Here is a 26,472-nt window from a genome sequence, read left to right on the forward strand (position 1 = left end):
TTTCCCAGCTCTTTGTACATTTTCAATCTCAAACGTAGAATAATATGAGACTGTGTTCTCTCTCTCTTTCTTTCTTAAGAATTCAGGTGAGATTAAAAAAACACCAAGATGGTATTCAAAGCAACCACCAGGCTCTCAGCTGAGAATGTCAGGTGCTACTAAAGCTCAAGATTTGTTGAATGAAAGGAAAAAAAAAAAAGAATGCCAACCCAGTATCTCCCATTGCTTGTTACAGGACGTTACGGGACACCCTAGGGGTGAGGAGATGGTTAAGCATGGGTTTGGAGGGTCCGGACTGCAGGGCTTAGCGCTGCCACGTGAGGGGAGGGCACCTGCCACAAGGAGGGCATGGGTGCAAGGAGGGTGCAGGTGCAAGGAGGGTGCAGGTGCAAGGAGGGCACGGGTGCAAGGAGGGCGTGGGCAGAGAACCCCACATGCACCTGGGCCGGCGCTCGTGCAGGCCACGTCAGCCTCCGTGCAAGCCGGCAAGCCAGAGAGGCAAACCTGAATTCTGCGAGCACTGAGACACGAGATCTGGACCAAAAGTTCAGAGAAGCCCAAGTGTCACTGAAAGCCCAGGGCAAAGCAAGTCCCATGCACGGAAACGTGGTGCTCTGGGGGGCCGCCCCCCGTGTCCAGCCGCCCGTGTGCGAGATGAGGACTGGGAAGGGCCCGTGGTCAGGGCCGCAGGACAGCGTGCTCAGAGCCGGCGGCCGAGAGGAAGGACGGGAGGCCCACGCCGACAGTGTTCCTCCAGGAAGGTCCCCGCGGGGTCTCTGGTTGAGGACAAACGGGGAGGGACGAGGGATGCCCGGGACCCGAGGGGCCCTCAAGCTTGCATGAGTGCATCCTGGGCTTTCTCCAGGCTCCTCCTGTGTTCACGCCCGGACACAGGCAATTACACGGAATGAACGATCTTTAATTTCTATAATCATCCCTACGTTCTGAAGTCGAAGAATAATTCCATTTAGAATTTTCGGGTAGGAAAAGATGACTTTCCCTCCTGTGAGGGAAAAAAAAAAAGTGGTCAGGATAAATAATGAACATAAACGGGGGCCAGGGGGCACCCAGAAAGTGGTGTTTTTAAAAAATATATATATTGAGACGAGATTTTATATTACTGATCCAATTAGAAAAACAAGGGGAGATTTTCATTATGAAGCTAATTGAACGCTAGAAACCCGGCGAGGGCCTCCGAGCAGCGGATTACCCCCAGCTAATTACTCACGCAGATTTGGCGGGGCGTGATTTGTGGCCGGGACCAACATTTAAATTTGGCAATGCTGGGATTCTCTACCGCTAATTACCGAGGTCTTCTCCATGTGGCACACGCTGCTCGTGATTTCCTGTTGGTGATAAAAATGGCATAAAACTCCCTTTCTGCGCTGAAGCGATAAAAGTGAATTAGAGGTGCAGGGCCCAGGGATCCAGAACATAGTTAAGGCGCTAGAAAGGATATTTGTTTAATAAATACATAATTCCGGCACGGATGTTCATCTCCGACAGAGGGATCCTACATCCGGGAGCAAACGTGCAACGCGTGCTAACAGTCGTGACCACGTAGGCCGAGGGACGTTGGCGCGACGGCCGCGGGAGGTGCGGACACGCCGGTGGGTGATGCTGCCCGGCGATGGCCTCGCGGGGACACGGGCAGGAGAGCCCGCGGGGACGGGGAGGCTCACGGGGCCCGCGGCGGAGACGGACCCGGCGGAAGCAGGTTCAGGAGAACGTGCCCCGGACTCTGAGGCGGCCGACCGGCTTCCAGGATCCTTGACACATCAGAGCAAATTAAGTGCCGTTTGTGATTTTCAAATGTAGCGATAAATGTAATCCCGTGGGTCGGTCTCGGGAAGGTGAATGCGCCATGGTCAATCCTCAAAATGCCGTTTTAGGATTTTAAGGAAGGTAAAGAGAAGCCTAAGATGAGAACGAGGGGAGGAAGAGCCAATGTGGGGGGTGGAGGGGTCCACACACGGATAAGATCACACGCAGGCGTGCGCAGGCCTCCCCGGGCGCTGTCTGTGTAGCTGCGGCCTGGAGCCCTGAAGTGTGCAGCCCACGCATGCGGGAGCCGAGCTCGCCACCCACGCTGCTCCAAACGGAGCCCCGACCCGCGAGGCCTGGAGCCAGGACCCACAGGGCAGGCCGGGCGGCTGGGATCGCACCCTCGGACACCCGTCCGCCGGCTGTGCTCTGGGCCGACCCGTGGATTCGGCTCCGTTTCACGGGGCGGACGGGAAAGCGTCGCCGCATGTGACCCAGGTGGGAAAACAGGTGTGTGCGTGTCCCTGGTCCTCCTAACCCACCGCGAGCAGGGGCCCGAGACCAACCTTGTCGTCTCCGTCCCTGGCCGGGCTCTTCCTCTCGGCGTGCAGCACCAGGGCGGGCGGGCAGGGCGCTCGGCTGCGCTCTCGGCTTTTATCTGCGGGACCAAAACAGCTGTCATCAGCACCCATCAGTCACGTCACTTTGGAAAAACCAAACGGACAGAAAGTGGCCTTGAAAATTCCACGCCGCACAGCACACGCCAGCGCATCCCCCCGAACAGTCGTGCCGTCCCAGGACCTCGATCATGGTCTCGTGACAAAGTCCCTCCGCTGGCCCCGAAGGCCCGCGGCAACTCCTCCTGGACCCGCGCACCACCCACCTCACCGCTGGCTGCGGCCGCTGGACCAGGCCCATGGGCTGTGGATTGACGGCCAGCAGCCGGCAGCCGGCGGGCTCCGTGACAAGGATGAAGGCCAGCGTGGGGCAGGAGGACCAGGCTTTCTCGGGCCTTGCTAGCTCGTGGCCAGGACGGGCGGGCCACCCTTGGTCCCCATCCTGACGGGTCCACGCTGCTCAGACCCCCCATCCCCCCATTAGCACTGCGGGCGCCGGTGTCACCACCGCGGTGAGGGAGGGGGAAGTGACAAAAATGCGCCTTCTGCACACAGAGACCAAGATTAGGTCCCCCTTCCTCTGAACCGTGCGCACGGCCCTCAGACGTTCAGATGCGGTGAGACCCGGTGCCGTTAGCCGTGGGGCCAATACTAAGAACCCAAATCCCAGGCCATCCAGCCCCGCAAACCGACAAATCCGTCCATCCAGCAGGGTCGGGGTGGCAGGAAGGGGCAAGACCAGTGCCTTATATGCACGTGTGCAGGCACGTGCACACGCGCACACACACCGAGCCCGGGGGTCAAACGAGCCCGCCGCGCCTTCCCCCCACCTTAGCCTGGAGGCTCTGGCTTCCTCGGCCGCGCAGCCTGGCAAGGCGGTTGTGGGAAGGGGCCCGCGGGCCGGGATGGGGTGCGGGCGTCTGCCCCCGGGGCCCTCGGGGCTGCAGAGCCGGGTCCAGCGGGCAGGGCGGCCCGTCCCGAGCCCAGAGGTGGGTCAGGGCCGACCTGCGGGCCCCGGGGCAGCCGTGTCCACCGCCAGGACGCGTGGCAACACCAAGCACGGGCCCGTGTCCAGACTGGCCCCGAGGAAGGAGCCGCCAGCTTCCACTGAACCAGGGAACCGAACCTGAGCCACGAAAATTCTAACCTCAGGGCAGTGGGACATTGTAGCATCACTCACGGAGATCAGCAGAGCCCGGAGCAGCGCTAACGTCTCCGGAACCTGCAGGGATTGCTCCCCAAAGCCCACCTCCCGTCCAGGTACCAGGAGCGGCCAGGAGCCCGGGTGGTCAAGAGGGCTCCACTGGGGACGCACTGCCCACCCGCGGCCCCAGCCCCACAGCACGGAGAGCCAGGTGCTTGCCCGCATGGCGGGAGGAGCTAAACGTGCAAAACAGTGGACGGGAAGGGCTGCCTGCCCACGACGCGGCGGCAAAGCACGGCAGAAAGTGAGGCACAGCCTGGGGAAGCCAGGGGAAAGTCAAGCGTGCCTCAGTTTACCAGGTGGCTCCAGAGAGTCGGAGTTCCACTTTGAAATCCCAGGACCACTTCCATCAGCGTCTCATGTCGTACGGGGGGACACGTCATCCTCACGGTAACCAGGCCTGGTTCACCAGCATCCACGCCCAAGCCGCTTCGCCCACGCTTCCCCCCGCGGGGCCCATTTGAGCCGTGAGGGCTCAGGACCTGGGTGTCCAGCAACATGAACATTTGCTGTTTGGGCTGGAACCAGACAAGAAGCCAGGGTCGGCGGTTTAGTCAGGTCCAGGGCCTCCCCCGCCCCGTCCGAGGAGCCCGTGGCTGCCACAGGACACCAGACCCCGGGGATCCCCGTCTGGGCTCCCGCCCACGGCCCCTCCACGCGGCCACCCACCCACCGACTGTGCTCGAGACCGAGGGGGCCCCCGAGACGCGGTTCTGGAGCCCCCCGCTCTTCTCACTGCTGCGCTGGGCAGACGGGACGGGACAGCGTGCGGCCGAAAAGCATCTAGGCGGGCCAGAGACCCGCGGGGACGCATCGGGGGCCTGCGGAGGACAGAGCCACAGAGGGTGGGCGGCTGCAGACGACGCCAGAGGAGGAAGGCGGCCGCCCCCGGGGACCCTGTCGAGCCCTGGGGCACAGTTGAAGGAGCTCCCGGGTCCCGGGCAGGACCTCACAGCCACGAGGGGCCCCAGGGAACAGCGTGAGACCCGCCTCCCCCGGAGACCCAGCCCGGAGCAGGCCTAAGGCGCAGAGAAGCCTCCGCTTGGCACCGAGCCCCCTGTGGGCGGTGGCCCTGGACTCCCCGCACCCAGCGCCTGTGCTGGGGCCTGCTCTGTCCCTGGACCCAGGAGGGTGGCTGCAAATGTCCCGCCCCAGCCGAGCCCCAGCCGTGCTCTGCGTTCCGTGCAAAACGGAAGGGGCCGTGCCAGGGCGCCACGAGGCTGTGGGGCCGTCCTGCACCACGGAGCCCGTGACGACCCCATGGAAGATCACAGCACCGTGAGCCCACGCATGTGTCAGGGTCTCCTCCACGTGTAAATAGCGCACACCGCGAGACACGCATCCGGAGGCCTGTGGGCGAGGCCGTGCGCGGGGTGGGCTCATGGCACACGCGAGTCGCTACTCGGGGTTGGTCCCTCACGATCCTGAGAAAACATATCACGACCTTTCTTTTATTGAAAACGGTCGATCTTGGTAACAACCAGCTGTTCAAATCTGGCTTTTGAGCCCAAGGATGTGCAGGGCTCCCTGTGACTGAGCCGAGGGTCAGGGCTCCCATCAGTCCTGAGCCCCGGAGCTGCCGTCGGCCATTCCAGGCCATGGGGGTGAGGACCGTGTCAGGGCCCCGAAATCCCAGCCGCAGCCCCCAGACGCCCCAGGGTGGGTGCCTGTGTGGTACCCAGTGCAGCGTCTATAGGACCCGTGTATCCTAACAGACGCGGGTTCGCAGGCGCCCCGGGGGTGGGGGGCCGGCCGCTGTGCCTCAGTCTCTCCCACGTAACGGGGTCGGCGTCTGGGCCCTTCCGCCGTCGAAGCGCGGTCACACGGCTCCCCGTGGGCACTTCTGGGGGCTGCTCTGACGCGCCCAAGAACTCCCTGCCCCGGCCTCTCCGCAACCCCGACGATGTGGTCAGGAAAGGCTCCCCTGAGTGCCCAAGAAAGCAAGTTCGTGGAGGAAAATGCACGAGTCATGATGCCACGGGCGCAGGGGCGCCTTGGGGTCACCGTGGGTTTCCGGGGCGGAGAGCTCTCAGGCGGGCCCCCCCGTCCGTCTGGCCCGGCTCCGCGGTCTCAAGTGCTCTCCCGTGGCCTGTGGTCGATTTTCCTCCCGGTCGGGCCGAGAGGCCGGGGGACATCTGTAAGGAGGGAGGGTGTCTGTGCTGAAAATCACCACATCCGTCAACCGACAAGCACTTATTTGCGGCTCACGTGGAACCCAGCGCGGCCCTGCTGCTGTGGGCGACACGCAGGGGAGGGTGCGACCCGTCAGCCGCTCCCCCCGCCCCCCGAGCCCGTCAGGGAGGCCAGCAGGGGCCGTAGCTCAGCCCCTTGAACACACCAGGGTGTCAGGCCTCCGACCGAGGGCAGCTCCGGGGCGCAGCACGGGGCGGCGGGTCTGGTGGGAGCCCCAACCCTCGGCTCAGCAAAGGCTGCACCTATTGGACAAAGCGCTAGGATTTTCTTTAAGACATTCAAACCATTTTTTTCTTCAATTTATTAAAATGAATTGCAGACAAAAGTACCTAACGCTTCAAAAGGATAGGAAAGCTGCATCGGTGCGTCCTAATTCAAAGGAAAACTCGACGTTCGATCGGATTCTAACTCGGGGAACCGTGGCCTCCCTCGGTCTCAGGCTCCCCATCCATGCAGTGGAGCCATCTCTCAAGCTTCCTCCAGTTTGGGGGATTCTAAAAGTCTTCGGGATGCGGGGAGCTATTTGGAGGATAATCCCAAGGGAAGAGAAGTGACCCTGGGGGCGGGGGTGCAATCGGTCTCCTGGGAGAGGGGCCGACGCCGCAGGAGGATTAACCCCCGGGAAGAGGGCAGGAGAGAGAACCCACCGTTCCTACTCCGAAAGCCAGCAGCGACCTCAGACGGACGGCTCCTCGGGAACTTGGATCTAGGTGGGAAGGCTCCTCCTAGGCTGAGGGACCCCTGACCCCCCGTGTCTGCCCCAATGTGAGCCCAGTGGGGATTTCCCAGGGCGGCAGGATTGAAGGGCACAGCGGGGCCACCGGAGTCCTCAGGCCATCCAGGAAGTTTCCAGAGGGTCCACAGCCCTGACCGCTGGGTGCTCGCTGGCCTCAGCCTGCAGCGTGCCGGGGCTCACGGGGAGACGGGCCCGTGGACGGCCGGTCACAGGGGCTCCGTGCCCGCAGACAGGTGCCCCTCCCCAGTGACCTCCATCCACCGCACGCAGCAGGCTGTGTAGACGGGTGAGTGTTAGTGGATAATCCTGGACTCACGGGGGCTCCGTTTTCTGCGTGTGCCAGTCCGGTGACCCCGTGTCCATATTTGAACATTTTCACCTCCAAGAACAGAGGATTCATCACCGACAAACAGGAACGTGTCACGGGGAACAAGGAACGGCGTTTCCCCCCCGGGCTCCGAGCCCCCGGCCCGCCGCCTGCCCACGAGCACCATCGTGACGTAATCCACCCCCACCCCAGACGCTTAGGCAAAGCGGGAACCGTCACCTCATTTTACACGGAAGAAAAACAGACCAGGTGAGTCATTTTCCAGGTTGCAAAATAAACCATTAGGGAGGGAGGAAATTGCTTGTCAATTTAAGTGGCATCGAGCTCCCCTGAAAATTTGACAATAAAATAAGGAGAAAAACGCAATTTATGTGTCGGGTAATAAAAATGACAGTCAGGCCTGTTGCACGTGTTTCTAAATGAGGCCTGGAGAACACGGTGGTTTGCAGAGTGTGCGCCCTGCGGACAAGCACCCCAGGGGGACCCCGACCCCGGGGCAGTGGGGGCGCCTGCCCTAATGCTGCCCCGTGGGGGATCAGCTGGAGCTACCGGCCGGGACACAGATGGACAGACGGACGGGCGGAAGCAGGTGGTGCAGGGACTTCAGGGCTGAGAGCAAACGGACAGAAGCCGGGTGCTGGGGAGGCACGGCCCCCTCCATCCTGTTTCCATTTGCGCCTGCCACCCCGAGGAGGCCCGTGCACCCCGTCCCTGCGTCCCTGGCACCACGTGGCCACGGCCAGGCCCCGCCACGGAGGACTGTGCCAACGGGGCAGTACGGAGCCACTGACCTCGGTTCTCACCCCAGCCCAGGTGCCGGAAGGAGCGAGGCGTAAGCTCCCAGGGCGCCCCCCTCACCCCGGTGCCGGCTCAGGGGCCGCAGGGAGGCCGGGCGCAGACCTGGCCAAGGCGGGTGGGCCTCGGGGTCTTGCTCTCCTGTCCCGTCCTCTCACCAGGGGACACACGGGTGGCGTGTCCCACCTCTTGGGGCGTGTGACTGCCCAGAGTGGCCAATGCAGCCGGGCTTGCGAGGCCCCGAGTCAGAATAACCAGACCTTGGGAGTGGGGCTGCCGTGGGGAAGACGGGGCTCCACACGTCCACAGGGACACAGGTGCCTGTGGCCGAGTCGTCCCCACACTGAGAAGCATAGCCCGGGAGCCCGCGGCCCGTGCACTGGCGGCAGGGCAGGGGTGCCCCTGTTAACGGGTGCTCCGGCTGCTTTCCCAGAGGCCCCCGGGTTGGAAGGACAGTCCTGCCACCCGGCCGTGGACGGTCCCGGACTATGACCTCACGTCCGCCCAGCGGGGAGAGCGTGGGGCGGCCAGGACGGCAGGTGCCAGGGGGCTCTTGGGCCTGGGGGGTTCACGTGAAGGGCCGGGATGTCGGGCCCGCCTTGTCCCGGCCCCCACCTCCCCGCTCCCCAGCAGGGGCCGGCGAGTGAGGTCCCAGGACCCCGCTGAGACCCCGCGGGACTGAAGGCTGTTTTCATCTCAATAGCGAATCATTTCCAAGTCCCGCCAAGTGTTTCGTGGACAGCGACCCCAGAGCCGACAAGCTGCAGAGAGAACTCGTTTCCTACCTGCTTGTAACGTGCCCCCCCCCCCACCCCCGTGCCCAGACCAGGCATCCAGCGCGGGGCGAGGGCAGGTCTGCAAGGGAACCTGGGCCCTGAGAGAGGGAGCGGGCAGCCAGGCGCAGCACCTGCGCGCGGAGGGACCAGCTGGGCGGCGCCCCAGGCCCCCTCCTGACCCGGCAGCATGTGCTCGGGGAGCCCCGCGCGATTGCAAAAGACAGGTTCACCGTCAAAATTATCCCGCACAAGTAGAGGTGCTGACGGTGACGGAGACACGGCGAGCGGGGACTTCCATAGGAAAGGACGTTCTGGGCGCCGTCGGGCGTCTGCTGGGCTGCTGGGCCCTGCCACCAACGTGGTGGACCGGGGGGGGCGGAGTGAGGGGCAGGTGGACACAGGGATGGAGACGGGGCGGGGGGGGAGGTGGAGGGGGAGTCCCGCAAACCTGCAAACCATCCTTAAAACCCCTCCCTCCGGCTCCGGTCGGACGTGCTGCAGAAGTACAGCACCTGAGCTTTTCCGAAAGGCGTGACTCCGTTTCAGGGTTCGGGGCTGGGCGACGTAAGCAGCACCCACCCTCCAGGCGGCGCAGGGCCCGGAGCTGCCGAGAGCAGGGAGTCGCCGCCTCGCTCCCCGGCCTCGGGAGGCTCCCGCGCACCCGGCCCCGTGCTCCGCCGTCCTGGCCGTGGCGCCCTGGGGACCCCGAGGCTGCTGCTGCGCCCCCTCCATGCACGAAGACTAGTACGAGGACCGTGGTGCCAGGTCGGCCGCGGTAGGAGACGAACACGGTGGCCGAGATCCGCCGCTTGCTTAGGTCGCTGTCAGGCCTACACGCGCCACAAAGGGGAGGAAGGAAACCCGACAGAGGTTGGAACAAATGAACACGAAGTCAGCTGCGACTTTATTGAAGGGGGTGGGGGTCAAACAGAAGTCCTCTGGAAGTAGCCCCGGGGTGCGTCACTCCCCCGCTCGCGGTGGAAGCCCCTCTTCTGGGAGCTACGTTGTCACCTCCCCTGGCTGGGGCGTTCTCGCTTCCCTGCTGGTCGGGTCCTCTCGGAGCTGCACGCCCCCAGGCCTGAGCGAACACCTGCTTCCGGGGCGCCGGCCAGGTGGACAGGTGCACAGGTGAAGGGCTCGGGAAGGCCCGGGGACACGCTCCCGCGGGAGGCCGGCTGGCTCGCCTCCCCTTCTGCACCGAAGGCTGACGGTGCCAGACGGCTCACGATGCTTGCACCCCAAGACGTAGCCATCCAGCTCCCAGGCCTTGGGGGTCGTCGCTTCCACTTGTTTCCTCTGGAACAGACGGGGGCCTGTGGCCGTCACTCATCTGTGCGGCCTGTCCGTGGTGGATGGGCACCCCCACCCCTGCTCCTCCGTCCGGAGCCCTTTCCAAGCTTCCTCATGGTGCCCTGGGACTGAGTCCTAACACAACAGCCGCTTCCAGGGCCTGAGGTCCCGGGGAAGATGGTTCTCACGCGGTGATGGCACAGCTCGAGGACCCGCGTCCAGGCCCCTGTGTGGGCAGGAGGGCACCTGGGCCCTGCACTGGGCCTCGGAGCTGACCTCTCCGGGGAGCCTCTGCACTGTGGGCCCCCCTGCGTCCCGTCAACAGGACGATGAATCTGAAACAAGACGCCCCAGGGGCGCAGCGGAGGTTCTCCCCACCAGCGTAGGAAGGGGAAGCTCACGGGCCAGAGCCCTCAAAGTGGTTTTGGAAAGGACAGTGTGGGTCTGCAGGGGGCACGTCCCGCTGCCCCACCCGCTGGGCTGCCATGATGTGACCAGGAGCCTCCGGGGGTGCACTTCCCAGGCCTGGAGACCGTGGGGCCCCTCAACCTCGGGGCAGGACTCCCTGCCCCACAGGCTCTCGTCTTGAATGAGAACCGGGCCCGGGAGACCCCCCAATCACCCCGTGAGGAAGCCCCTGGGGGAGCCCCCGGTCCTCGCCCCCGCCCAGGGCTGGCCTCCACGGGGCCCGCACACCCCCACCAGGCACCCGCCTCAGCGTAAATGCTCCCCGGATGACTATCTGGTTTTCCACACGCGATGGCCCTCTTTTATCAAGTTAAATAACAGAATCAACAGATGGGACTCCACTGCACACTCCAAAGAGTCACAAATTAATTGTTTAATGAGAAAACAAAGCAATTCTGATAGAGCCACACAAACCACCGCACGGACGGCGGTACGCAAGAGCTCCGAGGTGCTCCCGAGTGGGTGTTCACAGCCCGCAGGACACGCTCCCCCGAGGCGCCCGCAGCACGGCCTCGCCGCCCCGACCTGCAGCGGGTGAACGACATGACGGGGGCGGCCGGGGCTCCGGCAACGCTCCCCCTGGCTCTGCCCACGGGAGGGACAGCGGGTCTGTGCGAGGCCAGGCTGGCTGCCCCCCGGGCCCTGAGCGGCACCACGGGGTGAGGACGCCCCGTCTCCTCCTCCGGCTCATGCTTACGGGCAGGACTGGCTTGAGTTATGAACATGTGTCTCATTTAAATCAGTTTTTAAACTTTTCTTTTAATTCGAGAATGCAGTGACCAGGGCTATGAAGAACTGGCCCTCAGAGGCCGCCGGCAGCCTGGGTCCGCCCTGCTGGCGGCACCTCCAACCTCAGGACCCTGCAAAGTTCAGGCAAAACCCCCCTCCACCAACTCTGGGGGGCCGGGGTTCCCAGCCGTTTCTTCCCGTCCTAGCTCACCTAGCATGGACCACGGATTTATTTCTTCTATTTTGGTTTTAAGGTTGGTGACAATTCTGCTAATCCAGAATCTACGGCAAGTGAACGGAACCTTAAGCAATATCGTGGCCCGGTGATGATTTCGTCACACGGCTGATTATGGGACCGTCCTTCCCTGAGGCCATGGCCCACACACCCCTTCTCGTCCGGCCGCCGAAAGGCCACCATTTCCGTCCCTGAGCCCTGGACCAGCCGTCCCACCCAAAGACAAGGGGTTTACAACTATTTCTTCCTTTTTGCTCAAAAGTATGTGCCAAGGGCACCCAGGGGCTCAGCGGTGGAGCATCTGCCTTTGGCCCATGGCATGACCCCAGGGTCCCGGGATCGAGTCCCGTGTCGGGCTCCCTGCAAGGAGCCTGCTTCTCCCTCTGCCTGTGTCTCTGCCTCTCTGTTTCTCTGTGTCTCTCGTGAATAAATAAATAAAATATTTAAAAAAGAAGCACGTGCTGTGCACTGTCCTGCTCCAAGCTGGGTACGAGACGTGGGGGTGTGAGGGAGAGAAAGGCAGAGTGTGAGGCCAGCGTGAGCGTCAGCAGCTGGCAGGGAGCGAGCAGCAGCCGGGGAGGCCGGGCGAGGCCAGGCCAGGCCCCTGTGTGGTGGGGCGGCCACTTGCACACACGAGGAACACGGAGAGAGTCTCCGGGACGTAAAACTGAGATCCCAAGATGGGAAGGGATGGGACCAGAGCCCGGGAGGGTCACCTAGAGATGATGGAGAGCAGGTGCACAGTCCCAGAGCTGAGAGACCCCCGACCCCGCTCCGACCCCAGGGGCCGGTGGGGAGCCAAGCGGCAAAGCGGCAGATCCCTTCCCTGATTTGGAGGTTCAGGGAGCAGCCAAAGGTGGAAAACGTGCAGACGACGACATGAGGCCTTGATGACATAAACGCTGGTATCCCTGCTGCAGCACATGTAGCGTGTTCATGTTTGACACACGTGATCAAGGTAACTAAATTTTACTTTCACCCTGGAAATTTTTTCAAGGCCCCTAATTTCTGTTACTATTATTACATAGAGAAAGGACTCTCAAGAGGAGTCTCCAGTACTCTCAGGGGCGTTCCGGCGAAGCTGACATTAAGTCTTGCGGCCCCAGAGTTCAAATATTGTCTTAGCACTTGGGTTACGTTAGCGTGAGTCGTCACGGTCTCAGACTTTAAAACATCTCCAAACTCCCTTCTCCCAAGCTTTGGTTCCATATGGAAGAGGAATGCGTGATTAACTAACTGTATTCGTATTTTAAGTTACATCATTAAATTTTATCAAATAGGAACATTTCTGTAAAAGAATAGGATTCAGCATGAAAGCAATTGTAATATAACAGGGAGGTCGTGAAACCCATATTCCCGGAGCAGGAATTATGACCCTCCCCGAGCCTGTTGGCTTCGATGGGAGCCTGTAGCGGGTCTCTGGGTTCCAGAGCACCCCGAGAGCACCCCGCTGGTTGCATTTCCCTGAGGCCAACTTTAGGGCTTGGCCAGGAAGGGCACAGCACACCCCCGATAGTCCATTACCCCACGGGACTGAGTCTGTCTGCGGGATCCCCACTGCCGCGTGCTCCAGGCCTGCCCAGTGAGACACACTCTCCAGTCCCCCAGCCCCACCCCAGAGCCCTGGCCTGGGAGGGGGAGCTGCAGGGGGCTCAGGGAGGGACCCCTTTCCTCCACCTGGCCTGGGAGGGCCAGCAATCAGGGAACAGCAGCCACTGCACCCGCACCCTCCTGGGACCAGGCTGGAGAGGGGCTCAGCACCCAGGCGCGACAGCCGGGCTGCTTTCTACCCCAAAGTATGGGGACCACAGGTCGAGGGCAGGCCACCACTGAATGTGCCACTTTGGCATATGGATTATTCCCAGCTAAAGACCATTAGGGCCCAAAGGAGAAGAAGGCATTTTAAGTCCCTCTTATGCCTTTGAGAGAGTTTAAATAGGAGGCCCCCTACCAGGAAGAGAGCTCTTACCAAAGATAACCTTTTTTGACATAAGAAAGACTTCTCCTCAAACACCTGCTGCTCCCATTTCCTGTGAACTGTCTTCCCCCCTTGAGATCCAGGCCTGCCCTTGCTGCTAAGCTCAGGATGGCTCAGGGTGGCCGGTAAGCCTCATCTCTCTGTGGGGCTCCAGTAGGAACATAATTAAATGTGTCTTTCTCCTGTTAATCTGTCTTACGCGAATCCAATGGTCATTTCAGCCAGAGAACACAGAAGGAAAGAAGGGACACGTCCTCGGCCCTACAGGGACAATGGCTTCCTTCCCTGCGTCTCAGATGTCCCCAACAGAACGGGACAAACAAAGCCTGGGCTGCCGCAAGAGATGCTGCAGGTGGGGTGGCTGAGAGATGTCAGGTAGGTGACATCTCATTCCTCACAGGCGCGGAGGCCAGGAGTCCTAGACCGAGGTGCCGGCGCTGTGGGGTTCTGCTGAGGGCCTCAGCCCGGCCTGCAGATGCGTCTCCCTGTGGCAGAGGACCAGCGCGCTCTGGCTCTCTTCTTACAAGGACACTGATCCCATCGTGAAGGCCCCTCCCATGACCGCATCTAAACTTCATGAGCTCCCGACGGCTCCACCTCCGAATACCATCACATTGGAGGCTGGGGCTTCAACACGTGACTCTGCAGAACACACGGGCCTTCAGTCCATAACTAAGCCACACGGAAGATTCTGGCGACGGGCATGTGCGCATTGTCTGCCACAGCAGGTGCGCGTGCAACGGGATTCCGGTGGTTCTAGGGGCAAAATCATCCTAAACCAGCTTCATCCGCTGCACCGAGTGGCCTGGGGGTGAGCAAGCGAGGACGACCCCCCCCCCCCTAGAGTCAGGAGCAGAGAGGCTCTCCGGGTCCCTACTCCCCCAAGTGCAAACCCAGGCCCCCCACATCCAATTACTTTCTTTGACAAATGCAGCTTGGTCGTGTAGACATGTCTTCCAAAAGACCATTTTAGCAATTATTCTAATGTGAGAAGTTTAAGGGAAACATTGACCCAATATATCAGGAAAGAGGGTGCATTCCCCCCGAAGCGTCATCGCTGTACTAAATCCAGCTGTAAACCGGGGCGCAGAAATCAGCACAGCAGGGCGTGCTGCCCTTCCCGGCTTTGAATCAAGCCACCTGCTGAATACTCTCGACCCTTCCACTGGTCCTGGTCCCCTGTGAGCACACATAAGAGGAGAATCCTAAGAATTTTCTCATGTGTCCCAAGAAACGTGTCTGGCGCCGTTGTCATGCAGCAGAGATGAAGGACGTATCAAGGATCTATCATGTCCCAGTGACGGCGAGAGGCTGCCGCCCGCCCCAGCCGGCGTCTTTCTGGCCCTGGCACCTGCCTGGGGGCTTGGCACCAGGCGGACCTCGTTACATACAGACGCTGAAAGGACGAGCATCTATTTAAAAAATTCTCTTAGCTATAAATCATGGTCTGAGATACATCCATCCGAACCTACATCATTTGCATTATTTAAATGAACAGGTACCTACAGGGGGAGACACCGCCCCGTGCACAAGAGCTGACTTGTGTTTCCTGCGACCCTACCACCCTACATGGTAAATAATAGTGAAAGGGAATAAAGGGGAAAGGAGAAAAAATAAGTGGAAATAGCAGAAAGGGAGACAGAAGATGGAAGACTCCTAACTTTGGGAAACGAACTAGGGGTGGTGGAAGGAGAGGTGGGTGGGGGGTGGGGATGACTGGGTGACGGGCACTGAGGGGGGCACTTGACGGGATGAGCACTGGGTGTTATTCTGTATGCTGGCAAATTGTACACCAATAAAAAATAAATTTATTATTTAAAAAAATTAAAAATATTTAAAAAAAGACACAAAAGGTGATGTAAATGGAACATCATCCTCCGCCACCCACCAGGTTGCGGCGGCCTCTTGAATCCTACGCCTGCCGTCCTGGCACTTGCATCCCGCTTGCTCTCCGAGGAGCTCCTATCGAGTCAGCTCTGACTTTTTGCAGACTAATCTATATGAAAATGCAGCCCTCACCTAGCTGATTTATTTTCACATTTGGATGTAATAAAATTAATAGTGCAGTTCTCATTTCAGTTGATGGAATTAACTCAGACTTAAAAAAAAAAATTCCAACTTCCTTCAGTTATTTTCTTTATTTTCAAATGGGAAGTTATTCCAGTCATTTGATACAAATGGCTTTAATTAGTTTAAGGCAAACATAACCTTTAACGAATACGGGCTCGGGCTCGCTAGTCTGTGTGCTAAGGGATACAGAACGGTCCTGCGCTCACACATCGATTTGTAATGTCGGCCTGCACGGTCTGATCTGGTTAAGTCAGAGCAAGCCACCCATCACCCGAAAGAATAATCCCCCTGCCGAGGCCACCACGAAGCCAGCGCATCCCCGCACACACGACGAGGCAAGTGCATTTGTGGAACGCCAGGGAGCAGGACACCCAACGCGGCTATGCTCTGCGCATCCTGTTCCGTGCTGCCCGACATGGATGCTTGCGCTGGCTTGAAGGGTGGCAGACGTTTTCTAAGGAACTTGCATTTTTAATGACTACTTCTTACAAAGGAATTAAAAATTAAAAACCGTTAATCCTACTCCTACCATGGAACACCTGGTAAAGAGAAAGAAACCCTTTGTTTCAGAAATGCTCAAGTGAAGGTGGTTGTCTTGCATTTACCTGCCGCCAGTTGTACTGGGCTGGTTACCACCTGGGTCTGCTCTTGGTCAATTAGGATCAGACTCTGTGCATCAACCAGCACATGTGCCGCACATCTGGCCTTCGATCCCAATGCCCTTCACTGGCGCCTCTAATCCTGTTTCTTCCCTGTCTGTATCTGTCCCCAGGGGCCCCCCACTGCTTAAGCCCACTCCCCAGAATGAGCACGGCGTGCTGCGTTAGCCACCAGCCCAGTCTGGATCACCTGCTCCACCCCTCCCGCACACAGCTCGGGCCCGGTCCTCCCTGCGACCGTGCACGACTCTCCAGGGCGAGCGCACCGTCCTTGCTCTGCCCTTCGCTCCATCCATGTGTCGTGTCTTTACAGACTGCACTGAAATTCTTGGCTGATGGATCCTTCTTGGAAGATGAACTCCCTCAAGGTGGAAACCATGCCACAGCATTGCCGTCCACCAGGTACCTGCACAGACATGAGGTTCAGCGGGGATCCCTGAGCCCCTTTAGCCAAAGTCACTTTTCCACCACTGCAGTGACCACGCCTCCTCTCTGCATCTGGCCAGGTCGAGCCGCGGCCTTCTCCAGCTCGCCACACTGCTGTGCCTGTGTCCGTACTGGACGCTCCTATGCCCTGGGATTCGTCTGCCTTCCTGACAGTCCTTCTCTTTGCAACAGAGGATGCCATCCTGGCCGAAGCCTTCACGCCAGCTGCTGCACAGGGTAAAGACCTTATTGTCCTGTATTCAAATATATATATATTTCTATTCTAACAGACCACGTTTGAATGATCTGTTTCACGTCTGTGAGCCCCCCGAAAACAGAAGCCACGTCTTTTCATCTTAAATCTACTTTAAATCAACTGTGTGATTGACACAAAATAGATGCTTAATGAATGCTGGATGGCCGATTAACTGTATATTCACTCAAATGAATGAGCAACCGTCCCCTGGAAGAGATAAGTGGGCTGATCCATCCGCCCCCGCCCGTGTGCAGAGCAATCAGACAAAGAGAAAACAAATCAGCAAACAAACAAGAAACAGGACCAATACCTGGCAGATGCCAAGGCAGCCAGTGTGGAGATTTCACACTCCGGAGCGAAACCCTCCATCCCAATCACCGAAGGGTCCCACCACCAAATGGCTAGCTCCCGGCACACCCAGCCCCGAGCGAGACCTGTCTCTGGAGGCTCTGCCTGGATACAGAAGTCACAGTCAACTTTCTACTGATTGATCCTGAAGAGTGACTGGGTAGCTCACGGCTGCCGGACACCTGAGCACATCTACAGCACGAGAGACTGTAGGACCCAGGTCAGTGAGTGGCAGGGGACCTCACGTGATGGAGAGGAACAGGTGACTAGGGTCTATTCATGAGGAACAGGTGACTAGGGTCTATTCATGCTCTGCATCGTGTCCTCATGGGGCGTTAAGAAACTACTTTATCCATGAAACAGGAAGAAAATGCTACCAAAAATAACAATCAGAAAGCACAACTAAGTCCTAGGAAAAATACGTAAAGTATGTAACACAGGTTATGGGATAGGTATATTGCCTACTGCATGTGTGCACGCCTATATTTCCCAAAGAGCTCTTACTTTCCGGCTTATATGTATACATATAATATACATATGAATTTTTTTTATACATATGAATTTATATCAATATATGTACATATGCACTTAAAGGCATCGGGGCACCCGGGGTGGCTCAGTAGGTTAAGAGTCTGACTGTTGGCTTCAGCTCAAGTCATGATCTCAGGCTCCTGAGGGGGAGTCCCGTGTCGGGCTCCATGCTGGGTGAGGATCCCGGCCTTGGTTTTTCCACAGTGGAGCGAACCAAGGGCAGGAGCGCTGCCCCCTTGCAAACACCCTGCACGGGCATGAGTAGTGTGGCCTGGGGATGGGGCCAGTCCTCAAGGAGGCCGTCGGGTTGACCATCAGCAGAGCCAAGTATCCAGGTCGAGTGCTCCCTGCGGGGCCGCTTGGACGTCCATCGCTGTGTCCCAGGCGACAGGAGTGTCAAGGATGGCTTGAGATTCTCTCTCCCTCTGCCCTTCCCCACCCTCACTCATGCTCCCATTCTCTTGCCTTCTCTTTATTTATTTATAGACTTTATTTATTCATGAGAGACACAGAGAGAGAGGCAGAGACACAGGCAGAGGGAGAAGCAGGCTCCATGCAGGGAACCCAATGTGGGACTCGATCCCAGGACTCCAGGATCATGCCCTGGGCCAAAGGCAGTGCTAAACCTCTGAGCCACCCGGGCTGCCCTTGCCTTCTCTTTAAAAAAAGAAAAAAGAAAAGAAAAGAAAAGAAACACAACATTAAATACCTCAAAATAGATAAAATGTGATAAAGATTTCCGAAAGACAGAGACGTGACCTTGGGTTTGGCAGTGGATTCTTGGCTCTATCACCGAAAACATGAACAACAAAAGGAAAAATAGATAAATTGTACCTTCTCCAAAATGAAAAACTTTTATGCATCAAAGGACAACATCAAGAAAGGGAGAAGACCCACAGGATGGCAGAAAATGTTTCCAAATCATTTATCTGACAAGGGCTTAACATGCGGAATGCAGGGAGAACTGTAAGAACTTAGTAAGAAGACAAACAGCCCAATAAAAACATGGTTTGCTCAGAAGGCTCCAGACCCACCTGCCTCTTCGCATGAGTGCCCCACAAGGGCCCTTCCCCCGGCCGCCCACTCCCTCCCGGCACCTGCACACGGCTCGGCCTGACCCCCAGGCACGTCCTCCAGAGACACACTTGCAGCTCCAAGGGTGACTGGAAGCGCCAGCCAGAGTGCCTGGCACGGAGGACACAGGCGACTCCGGGTACGGTGACCTCAGTGATGCCATCAGGCCCACACAGCTCCCGTGCAGGAAGGTCCAACGAGTGGGGGTGGGTGATGAGCAGCAGGTGTTCGCTAGAGCCCCATGACCTCAGCGTCCAGGCCGACCTATCCGGAGCCGTCCTGGTCCTGGACACTCCTGTCGCCTGGGACACAGCGATGGACGTCCAAGCGGCCCCGCCAGGAGCACTCAGCCTGGATACTCGGCTCTGCTGATAGTCAACCCCACAGCCTGCTTGAGGACTGGCCCCGTCCCCAGGCCACACTACTCGCGCCCGTGCAGGGTGTTTGCAAGGGGGCAGCGCTCCTGCCCTTGGTTCGCTCCACAGCAGATAAACCAAGGCCGGGATCGTCTGCCCCTTGCAGGCGGCAGGGTCTCCTTGGCTCTCCCTCAGGCCCCCTTCGCTACCTGCCAACGACGACGACACAGCTCTGCGCGGGATGTTTGGGCCACTGGGTTCCGTGGAGCTCCCCGCAGAGCGCTCGGCCCCCCGGGTGGGGTCACTTAGGGCGAGCAGCCACGGGAAGCAAGAGGCCCACGAGGTCTCCCGCAGAGGGCAGCGCCCCACGCATCCCGCACAACCACCGCTCCTTTCCGGGCTAGTGTCTGACCTGGTGCAAGGGGACTAATTTGGAAGCGTGTTAAACGCACACCGTACCCTGAGGTGCTCTCTCCCAAGAGGCAGCCTCTCCTCCGCTCTGGCCCCGGCACACGCCGCCGCCGCCCACCTCTGGTGCAATTAGAGCCATGAGCTCCCGGCTCTTGACAAGAAGATGGAGGGCCTCGCCGTCCTGGCGGTTAATTGGCGGTGTTATTTATGTGTGTTGGACGCTCGTGAAGTTCCCTGGCTGTTTCTGATGCAATTAGTTTCATTGATGGCAAGGTTTATGAGTTGAAATAGTAGGAATCAAAGGACCGCCTGATACAATAGAACACAATAAAAATGAGCATGCTCTGCTAGTTTCCATGCAGAACACCTAGAAAGTGGGTTTCAGAGTTTTTACAGGGAGATAAAAGATCCCTCTGGATTGCTCAATTACTTTATCCACACTGGAAATATAGAGGCCACAGTCAGAGGGCAACGAGCTTCTGAAATCAAAGGCAAATTTTACTCGTAGGCAGCACCAACATCTAAGTACTGCAAAAAACAAATCTGAATTTCTATATTTCAAGGATTCCTACACTCCGTAATGAGCACATAATTAACATTAATTCAGGATAATTATTGCAGAAAATGCATACGTTGTTTCACCCAATTGCTTCAATAGATCTGACTTTGGGTGTTGTGCACGTGACAGGTGTGCGTGTACGTGGGACCTGACTCTGTACCCCTCTTTTCCAAATCAACTTAAATGTTAATACGCCCAGCGAATAATTATTCAAATCCCAAAAAAGTACACGAGACTATAGCGCAGAACGTCTCCCTCCACTCGTAGACCCAGAAACAGAAACGCTCTTTGGAATGAACGAACGCCAGGCGCTCCTCCTCTTGAGCCTCCGCAGACATTCTGCTCATTTACACACAAACATACAAGTCCTCGCGGTTTTTTTCTGTACACGGATGTGCCATATAACATACACTCGCGTTGCACATTTTCTCTTAAATCTAATAATGCGTCTTTGAGATCCGGGTAAGGAAAGTCTAACCTTGTCCTTTTAAACAGCTCTGAAGGGATCCCCGGGTGGCGCAGAGGTTTGGCGCCTGCCTTTGGCCCAGGGCGTGATCCTGGAGACCCGGGATCGAATCCCACGTCGGGCTCCCGGTGCATGGAGCCTGCTTCTCCCTCTGCCTGTGTCTCTGCCCCTCTCTCTCTCTCTCTGTGACTATCATAAATAAATAAAAATTAAAAAAAAAATTAAACAGCTCTGAATATCCGCTGTACGGACGCCCAGAGTTTGTAGAACTGTCTCGACGCCCTGCATGGGAGCTGGCCGAGCATGCTCATTTTTATCGTGTTCTGCTATATGGACGTGAAGATTTTTCTAGTCTTTTGCTGTCACAGCTGATAGGGCCACGAGCAGCCCTGCATGCATGTCCCCTGCCCCCCCGGCAGGTTCGGTGAAGGTAAAGCCCCGTAGGGGAGTGGCCGGCATGGAGGCCACAGTCTCTGTGATTCTGATTTTAATGCTGCCAAAGGGACCACCCCACTTCTAATTTTAATTACTGACCCCACCTCCCCACGGGGCGGTGCCTGGCTTCTGGCATCCTGGCCACGTGATGGGCATCAAGCATCGCCTGGGGCCCATCCGAGAGGCCATGCTGAGGAGACATCACTTCACTTTGGGCTCCTCCGTGGAAACACATGCTTACTGAGCACCTACTGTGTGCCGGGCACTGTTCTTGGCCCCGGGGAGTGCACGGGGAACAATACAGATGACCTTGGGATCCCTGAGTGGCTCAGCGGGTTTAGTGCCTGCCTTCAGCCCGGGGTGTGATCCTGGGGGTCCCGGGATCGAGTCCCATGTCGAGCTCCCTGCATGGAGCCTGCTTCTCCCTCTGCCTGTGTCTCTGCCTCTCTTGCTCTCTCTTTGTGTCTTTCATGAATAAATAAATAAAATCTTAAAAAAAAATAAAAAACAGATGACCTTTCCTGCGCTGGGCACGTCCATTCCGAGGGAGACGGACAGACCCGGGATCCTTATGACAGCGGGGAGCACCTGCCCGCAGCTGGGAACGCTCTCTGTGCTGAATCCTCTCTTCCGTGAACTCTATGCCTGTGACTCTCGCTTATCTTTTCTTCGGATTCTGGATCTCCGTCTTATAGATCCATGGGGCCCTTTGGGCTGGGAAGGGCAAAATGCTCTTTTCCTTTTACTTCCACTGTGACCACAGTTTCTTTTTTTTTTTTTTTAATTTTATTTTATTTATTCATAGAGACAGAGAGAGAGAGAGGCAGAGACACAGGCAGAGGGAGAAGCAGGCTCCATGCAGGGAGCCCGACGTGGGACTCGATCCCGGGTCTCCAGGATCACGCCCCAGGCTTCAGGTGGCACTAAACTGCTGCACCACCGGGGCTGCCCGTGACCATGGTTTCTATGGCCCACACTTTTATTTTTAAGGGGCCAGGTTTGCAATTCTTTTCACGTGGAGCTTCTGGGTTTTTGCTGTCCCGGGAAGGAGCCTCCTCACTCCGACAGCACGTAACTAATTCTTGCGCAGTGTCGCTGGTTCCGTGAGCTTCATCAGACGAGGGTGTGAGGTAGGGATGCACCTCGCATCCCACCAGGTGGCTCCTGTCTTCTCGGCACCGTTGTCCTGATGACCCACGTCACCCTTGATCTGAAAAGCCTCCCTCATACGCCAAGTGCTTCTGAAAAGCGGAGTCCACTCGCAGACACGTGTGCACTTATTAACATACCGATCGCACATTTTTGCATGAATACACACATACATATGAGCTATTTTAAGATCAAAGAGCAAAGAAAGTCGATGCGGATGATGCACGCAGGTGGCTGAATCTGATCCCCCAGGGTTTTGCTGCTCCTCTTCCCAAGGCCCCCGAGAGCAGCAGAGACCCCGGGGGGCTGCAGACCCTGCCTGAGTCCCGCTGGTCCAGGCCATGTCTCATGGAGCGATAGGGAGGTGGGGAGCAGGAAAGTACCCTGGTGGCATCGGCAAACCTCCCGGGAGCCTGGACCCATGAACAGAAAGCCTGAATCACGGCTTGGCAGCCCGTCCTCGCTTGGCAGGTGGATGTGGCTGCCTTCCTTACGTGTGGGTCACCTCTGCTCCGAGCCCACGGACCTGATGATGCTGGCAGAAAGGCCTGCCATCCCACGGCTTAGAGCCCTGTGAGTAGGGCCAGAACCCGGCTTAGGAAATCAAACTCAGCCTGACGGCCAAGGTTCAGTAGCGTCAGGACTGCCTTCCTGAAATGTGCCGTGGAAATGCTGGCTCACTTCTAGCGCTGTTTTCCGGGACGGTCTTCCCAGCTCCACTCCTCCAAGAGCTTCCAGGGATGGGGGAGGTGCACAGGAATGTCAGCAGGGGCCGCAGTCCCGCCAGTCATACCCGGAGCTGTTTGCAGGCAGACAGCTTGCAGGGTGCAGCCCTGCCTAGGGGCATCCCCTAACTCCCATCTTGTGGCTGAGTGGGATTTCCACGGGCAGTCACGGCCCCGCACGGCGTGCCTCTCGGGTGTGTGCTGCCTCGTGGAGTACGCTCCGATGGGACTAGCTGTGCTCACACAGGAACCCTCACGTTACAGTTGGACACATCCAACAACTGAGAACCGTTCGCCCACCTGCTCCAACCTGGTCCCTTGCACCTGGGTGCCCACGCGCTCCCTCAGCACCAGTCACAGCAGGTCAGAGGTGAGAGCAGAGGAGGTGGCTGCGCGTCCCTGGGAGCTGCGCCCACCCGGCAGGGCTGGTCCCGTCCCGCAGGAAGGGAGCAGTGGGCCACGGGGAAGGTACCCCCTGCACCTGCCGAACTACATGAACTGGCCCTTCCCTTCCCCGCGTTGCATCCTGGGTGCCCGTGAGCACTGCATCCCAGCCCCGCAGAAGCAGCCGAGGCCCGGCAGGCCGGACGGACAGACAGCACACAGCGGTCAGGGAGGGTCAGGGTCCAGCCTCTCTGCAGACTTGACAGAACATCGGTCGTTCAGACACAAGCGCCCGTAGCTCCTCCTTGCTCCTCGGAGCTTTGGCTTCACTCACGTGCCTACAAAGCCACCGCCGGAGCACGCAGCCTGTTTGCCTTGCTTGCCGCTTGGACGTGCCGTCTCCCCGCCTCCAAAGTTCGTCACACGCACAATCTTAACAGCCGTCTAATCTCTCAACAGAAGTATAGATTGCAATTTGCTCGTCCCCGCTGTTGGGCACTTAGACTTGTATGATCTTTGATTGCCCTATTTTAAACTATATTCCGTGGCGTGTCCTTGCACGTCCCCCCACCACACCCCCGTGGGCCCGTAATCACGTTCTAAGTGCCCAGCGGCTCTTACAAGCTTGAGATCGACCGGTCACTTTGCTGAGGAGCTGACCCCTGCCTCACCCCACGTCGCCGCGTGCCCCGTGCTGGTACAACTCCCGTCAGCCCCTCGTGTGCAAGGAGAGAACGGGTCGCGGGAGTGAAGCAGATGCCCCAGCCCCGGGGGCCACGTGGGAGCCAGGTCCAGCAGGCTGCGGCCACATGTGGGATTGCCGGGGACAGGGCTTCTTAGGGTTGAGCCCCACGATTGGAGCTGCTGGACTCGGCTATAGGTAAAATTAATCATTTACATTAACCCCATTTCTTTCCAGAAACATGGTGCCAAGTTACATCATCCCCAGCTACATGGGATACTTTTCTACCTGCTAGAGGACGCGTGTAGAGAAAACTCACCAAGGACCGTTTTCATTGGCCCCACCTTAGAAATACTACATCCAAAAAAAAAAAAATTAAAAAAAAAAAAAGAAATACTACATCCAACGACAAATAAATATGTGCACGGCCACGCCACGGAATATTCCCGGAGCGGTGAAGGCTGGACATTCTTTCTGCGTCGCTGCATTTTGGCCTTCGAGGAATGTTGCACACGCCCATGCGACGTAGACAGGAATACACGTGTATGCACGTGACGCCTAGAAATATCCTGATTATCACATGACCCTAAGAGACCTTTCCTTTGTGAGAAGAACAGGGTCGAGAGGAGGTAGGTTCTATACACTTTTCAATTGTTCCAGTGTCATCAGTAGAACATATTCACATTTTACAGTTTAATTAGGAAAAAGCAAACATTTAACTCATTAAGTCTCCAGTCCACGGACACACACACCTCCGTCTGAGGCTTCCTGATGGTGCGTGTGAATCAACCGCCATCCTACGTGGAGGCCTGGGTTCCCCAGACGACGGGAGAAGGCCCAAGGCCACGCTGCCACACACAGGCCTGTTCACGGCGCCGCCGCTAGGACCGCCACTTAGGAACCAAGAACCGTCGTGACAACAGCCCTCGAGGAGTCTGGAACGGCTGGGAGAGGACTCCTCGAGGCGCCGTGGTGGGTGTGGATGGTGCTCACGCGGCATCCACAGCCCCAGACTCTGCGCGGGAGGGGGTGCTCCTTCCCGGCCTCCGTCTGTCCCCGCCGCGCGGCACGCAGCACTTGACACCTGCTCGTCGGCGAAGGACGGGGTGTTAAATGATGCTGATGACACAGAAGTGCCAGGCTGCTCCTTTGTCAGCAGACCACCCGCTGCTGGAGCAACATCCAAACCGGCCCCACACGCGCACTCGCTTCTACTTTAAGGAAACTCGCGCCCGTGGGACTCGCCAGCTCTCCCTGCCGAGCGACGCCACCCAAGTGTGCAGATGATTCATGCGTCAGAGCCAATGAGTGTCAGCGACAAGGATTCATGATGTGGTCCTCCCCCCCTCGGGGGCCCGCGTCCCCAGGGCAGGGCCTGGTGGGGCCGGGGTCGGAAGGCAGGCAGGCGACGAGAGGTGGGGAACACACGTCCTCTCCCTAGCCCGCGTGCCGGGGCGCTGGCACTTGTCACTTCTGCTCAGGTTCTGCGGGTCGGCCCTGCCCCAGTGTGTCCAGGGCCCAGCAGTCTGGTCCCAATACCCGCTTTCCAGCTACAACCCCACAGCCCAGAAGGGGTGGGAAGGCCTGAGCGGGGGCAACTGGTGTCTCCACCACAGCAGAGCTGGGATGGGGGGCGGCCCGTGAAGCCACAAACCAGCGAGTGGGCTGGTGTGACCGCGTCTCCTGCCAGGCGGCCACAGCTCCTGCAGGACCCTTTGGGAGTCCCTCCTCAGGGTGCTGGTGTGGGTCTCCTGGACTGCGGCGTGAGGGTCCTGGGCACCAACCTGGTGCTCTCTCTACTCACACGGTTGCTTGACCGGGGACGCAGAGATCTGGCTCACCCAGGGATAAGGTGGGTGTTTTGTAGGAGAGGATTAATTATAATGTTTGCTCTTAATTAGTCATTTTAATTGGGTCATTTGGCCTTGGGTGTGCTGCCTCCACCAGGAGTGGACTCCAAGACATCACAGACATCGTAGAGATAAGCAGAAAGGGGGAATATTTTGATGAAATCAGCCCTTGGCATGTGGCTAAGGATGTTTAACCCAACTGGGCTCCTCCGCTGGATCCCACCCACTGTGCCCATCACCGCAGCTCACACTCCGCCGACGGGGCCGTCCAGCCCTTGGCAATAAGGAGCACTGGGGCTGCCGAGTGCACACCAGTCGTCTTGTGGTGGGAAGGGTCCTGGTGGGGCCCTGGGGTGCAGCATCAGCCTGCCCGGAGGGGTGTGCCCCCTGGGATTCTGTGATGGGATTTTTCTTTCCCGTGGCCTGTGCAAACTGGCTGTGGTCTGGCGGATGGAAGTAAAGGGGCAGCTGAGGGGTGGGAGGCAGGGGGTGGCCCAGGAGAGAGCATGGATCTCGACCCAGACCCACCACTGACAGGCTGCAAAGCCTAGCAAGTTCCTTGTCCTCCTAACCTCTGGATAGGTGGCTGAGAAATGGGGGGGGGGGGGCATGGTTAGTTCCCCCCAGGTGCCAGCAAGCACCTATTAAGCTCTTCATCTCAAATGCCAGCTGACCCACACTTCCGGCTTGGCCTGCAGCTCCCCTGCCATCAGCGCCCGTGCCGTGCGGGGCATGGGGTAAACCAGATGCCCGTGTCCTCGAACGGAAGGCTCTGCCTACCCTTCCTCTTCTGCTGGACAGATGAAGCCAGAAGCTACAATGTGGTGAAGGGAAATTTGTCTTCGGGGCAGAAGCCTCCTTGGTAGGGGACGTTCTCCATCAGCACCTTGGCTGCCCGGCCCCCAGGGTCAGCAGTCAGTGGGTCGGCTGCGGGTCAGATCTGCGACTGCCCGGACAGTGAAGGGTCCAGCAGGAGGG

General features: G+C 58.4%; 1 protein-coding gene across 1 annotated transcript in view; it reads right to left on the bottom strand.

The window, feature by feature from the left end:
* Window positions 1-26,472, bottom strand: part of TCERG1L (transcription elongation regulator 1 like) — a 182,344-nt gene that overhangs the window by 59,709 nt on the left and 96,163 nt on the right. Inside the window, exon 5 of the mRNA XM_025467669.3 lies at window positions 2,331-2,422. Within this exon, the coding sequence (XP_025323454.1) occupies window positions 2,331-2,422 (92 nt within the window). The remainder of the gene's footprint in view (window positions 1-2,330; window positions 2,423-26,472) is intronic.

The sequence above is a fragment of the Canis lupus genome, chromosome 28 (genome assembly GCF_003254725.2).
Source record: "Canis lupus dingo isolate Sandy chromosome 28, ASM325472v2, whole genome shotgun sequence".
In the NCBI taxonomy this organism is placed as follows: Eukaryota; Metazoa; Chordata; class Mammalia; order Carnivora; family Canidae; genus Canis; species Canis lupus.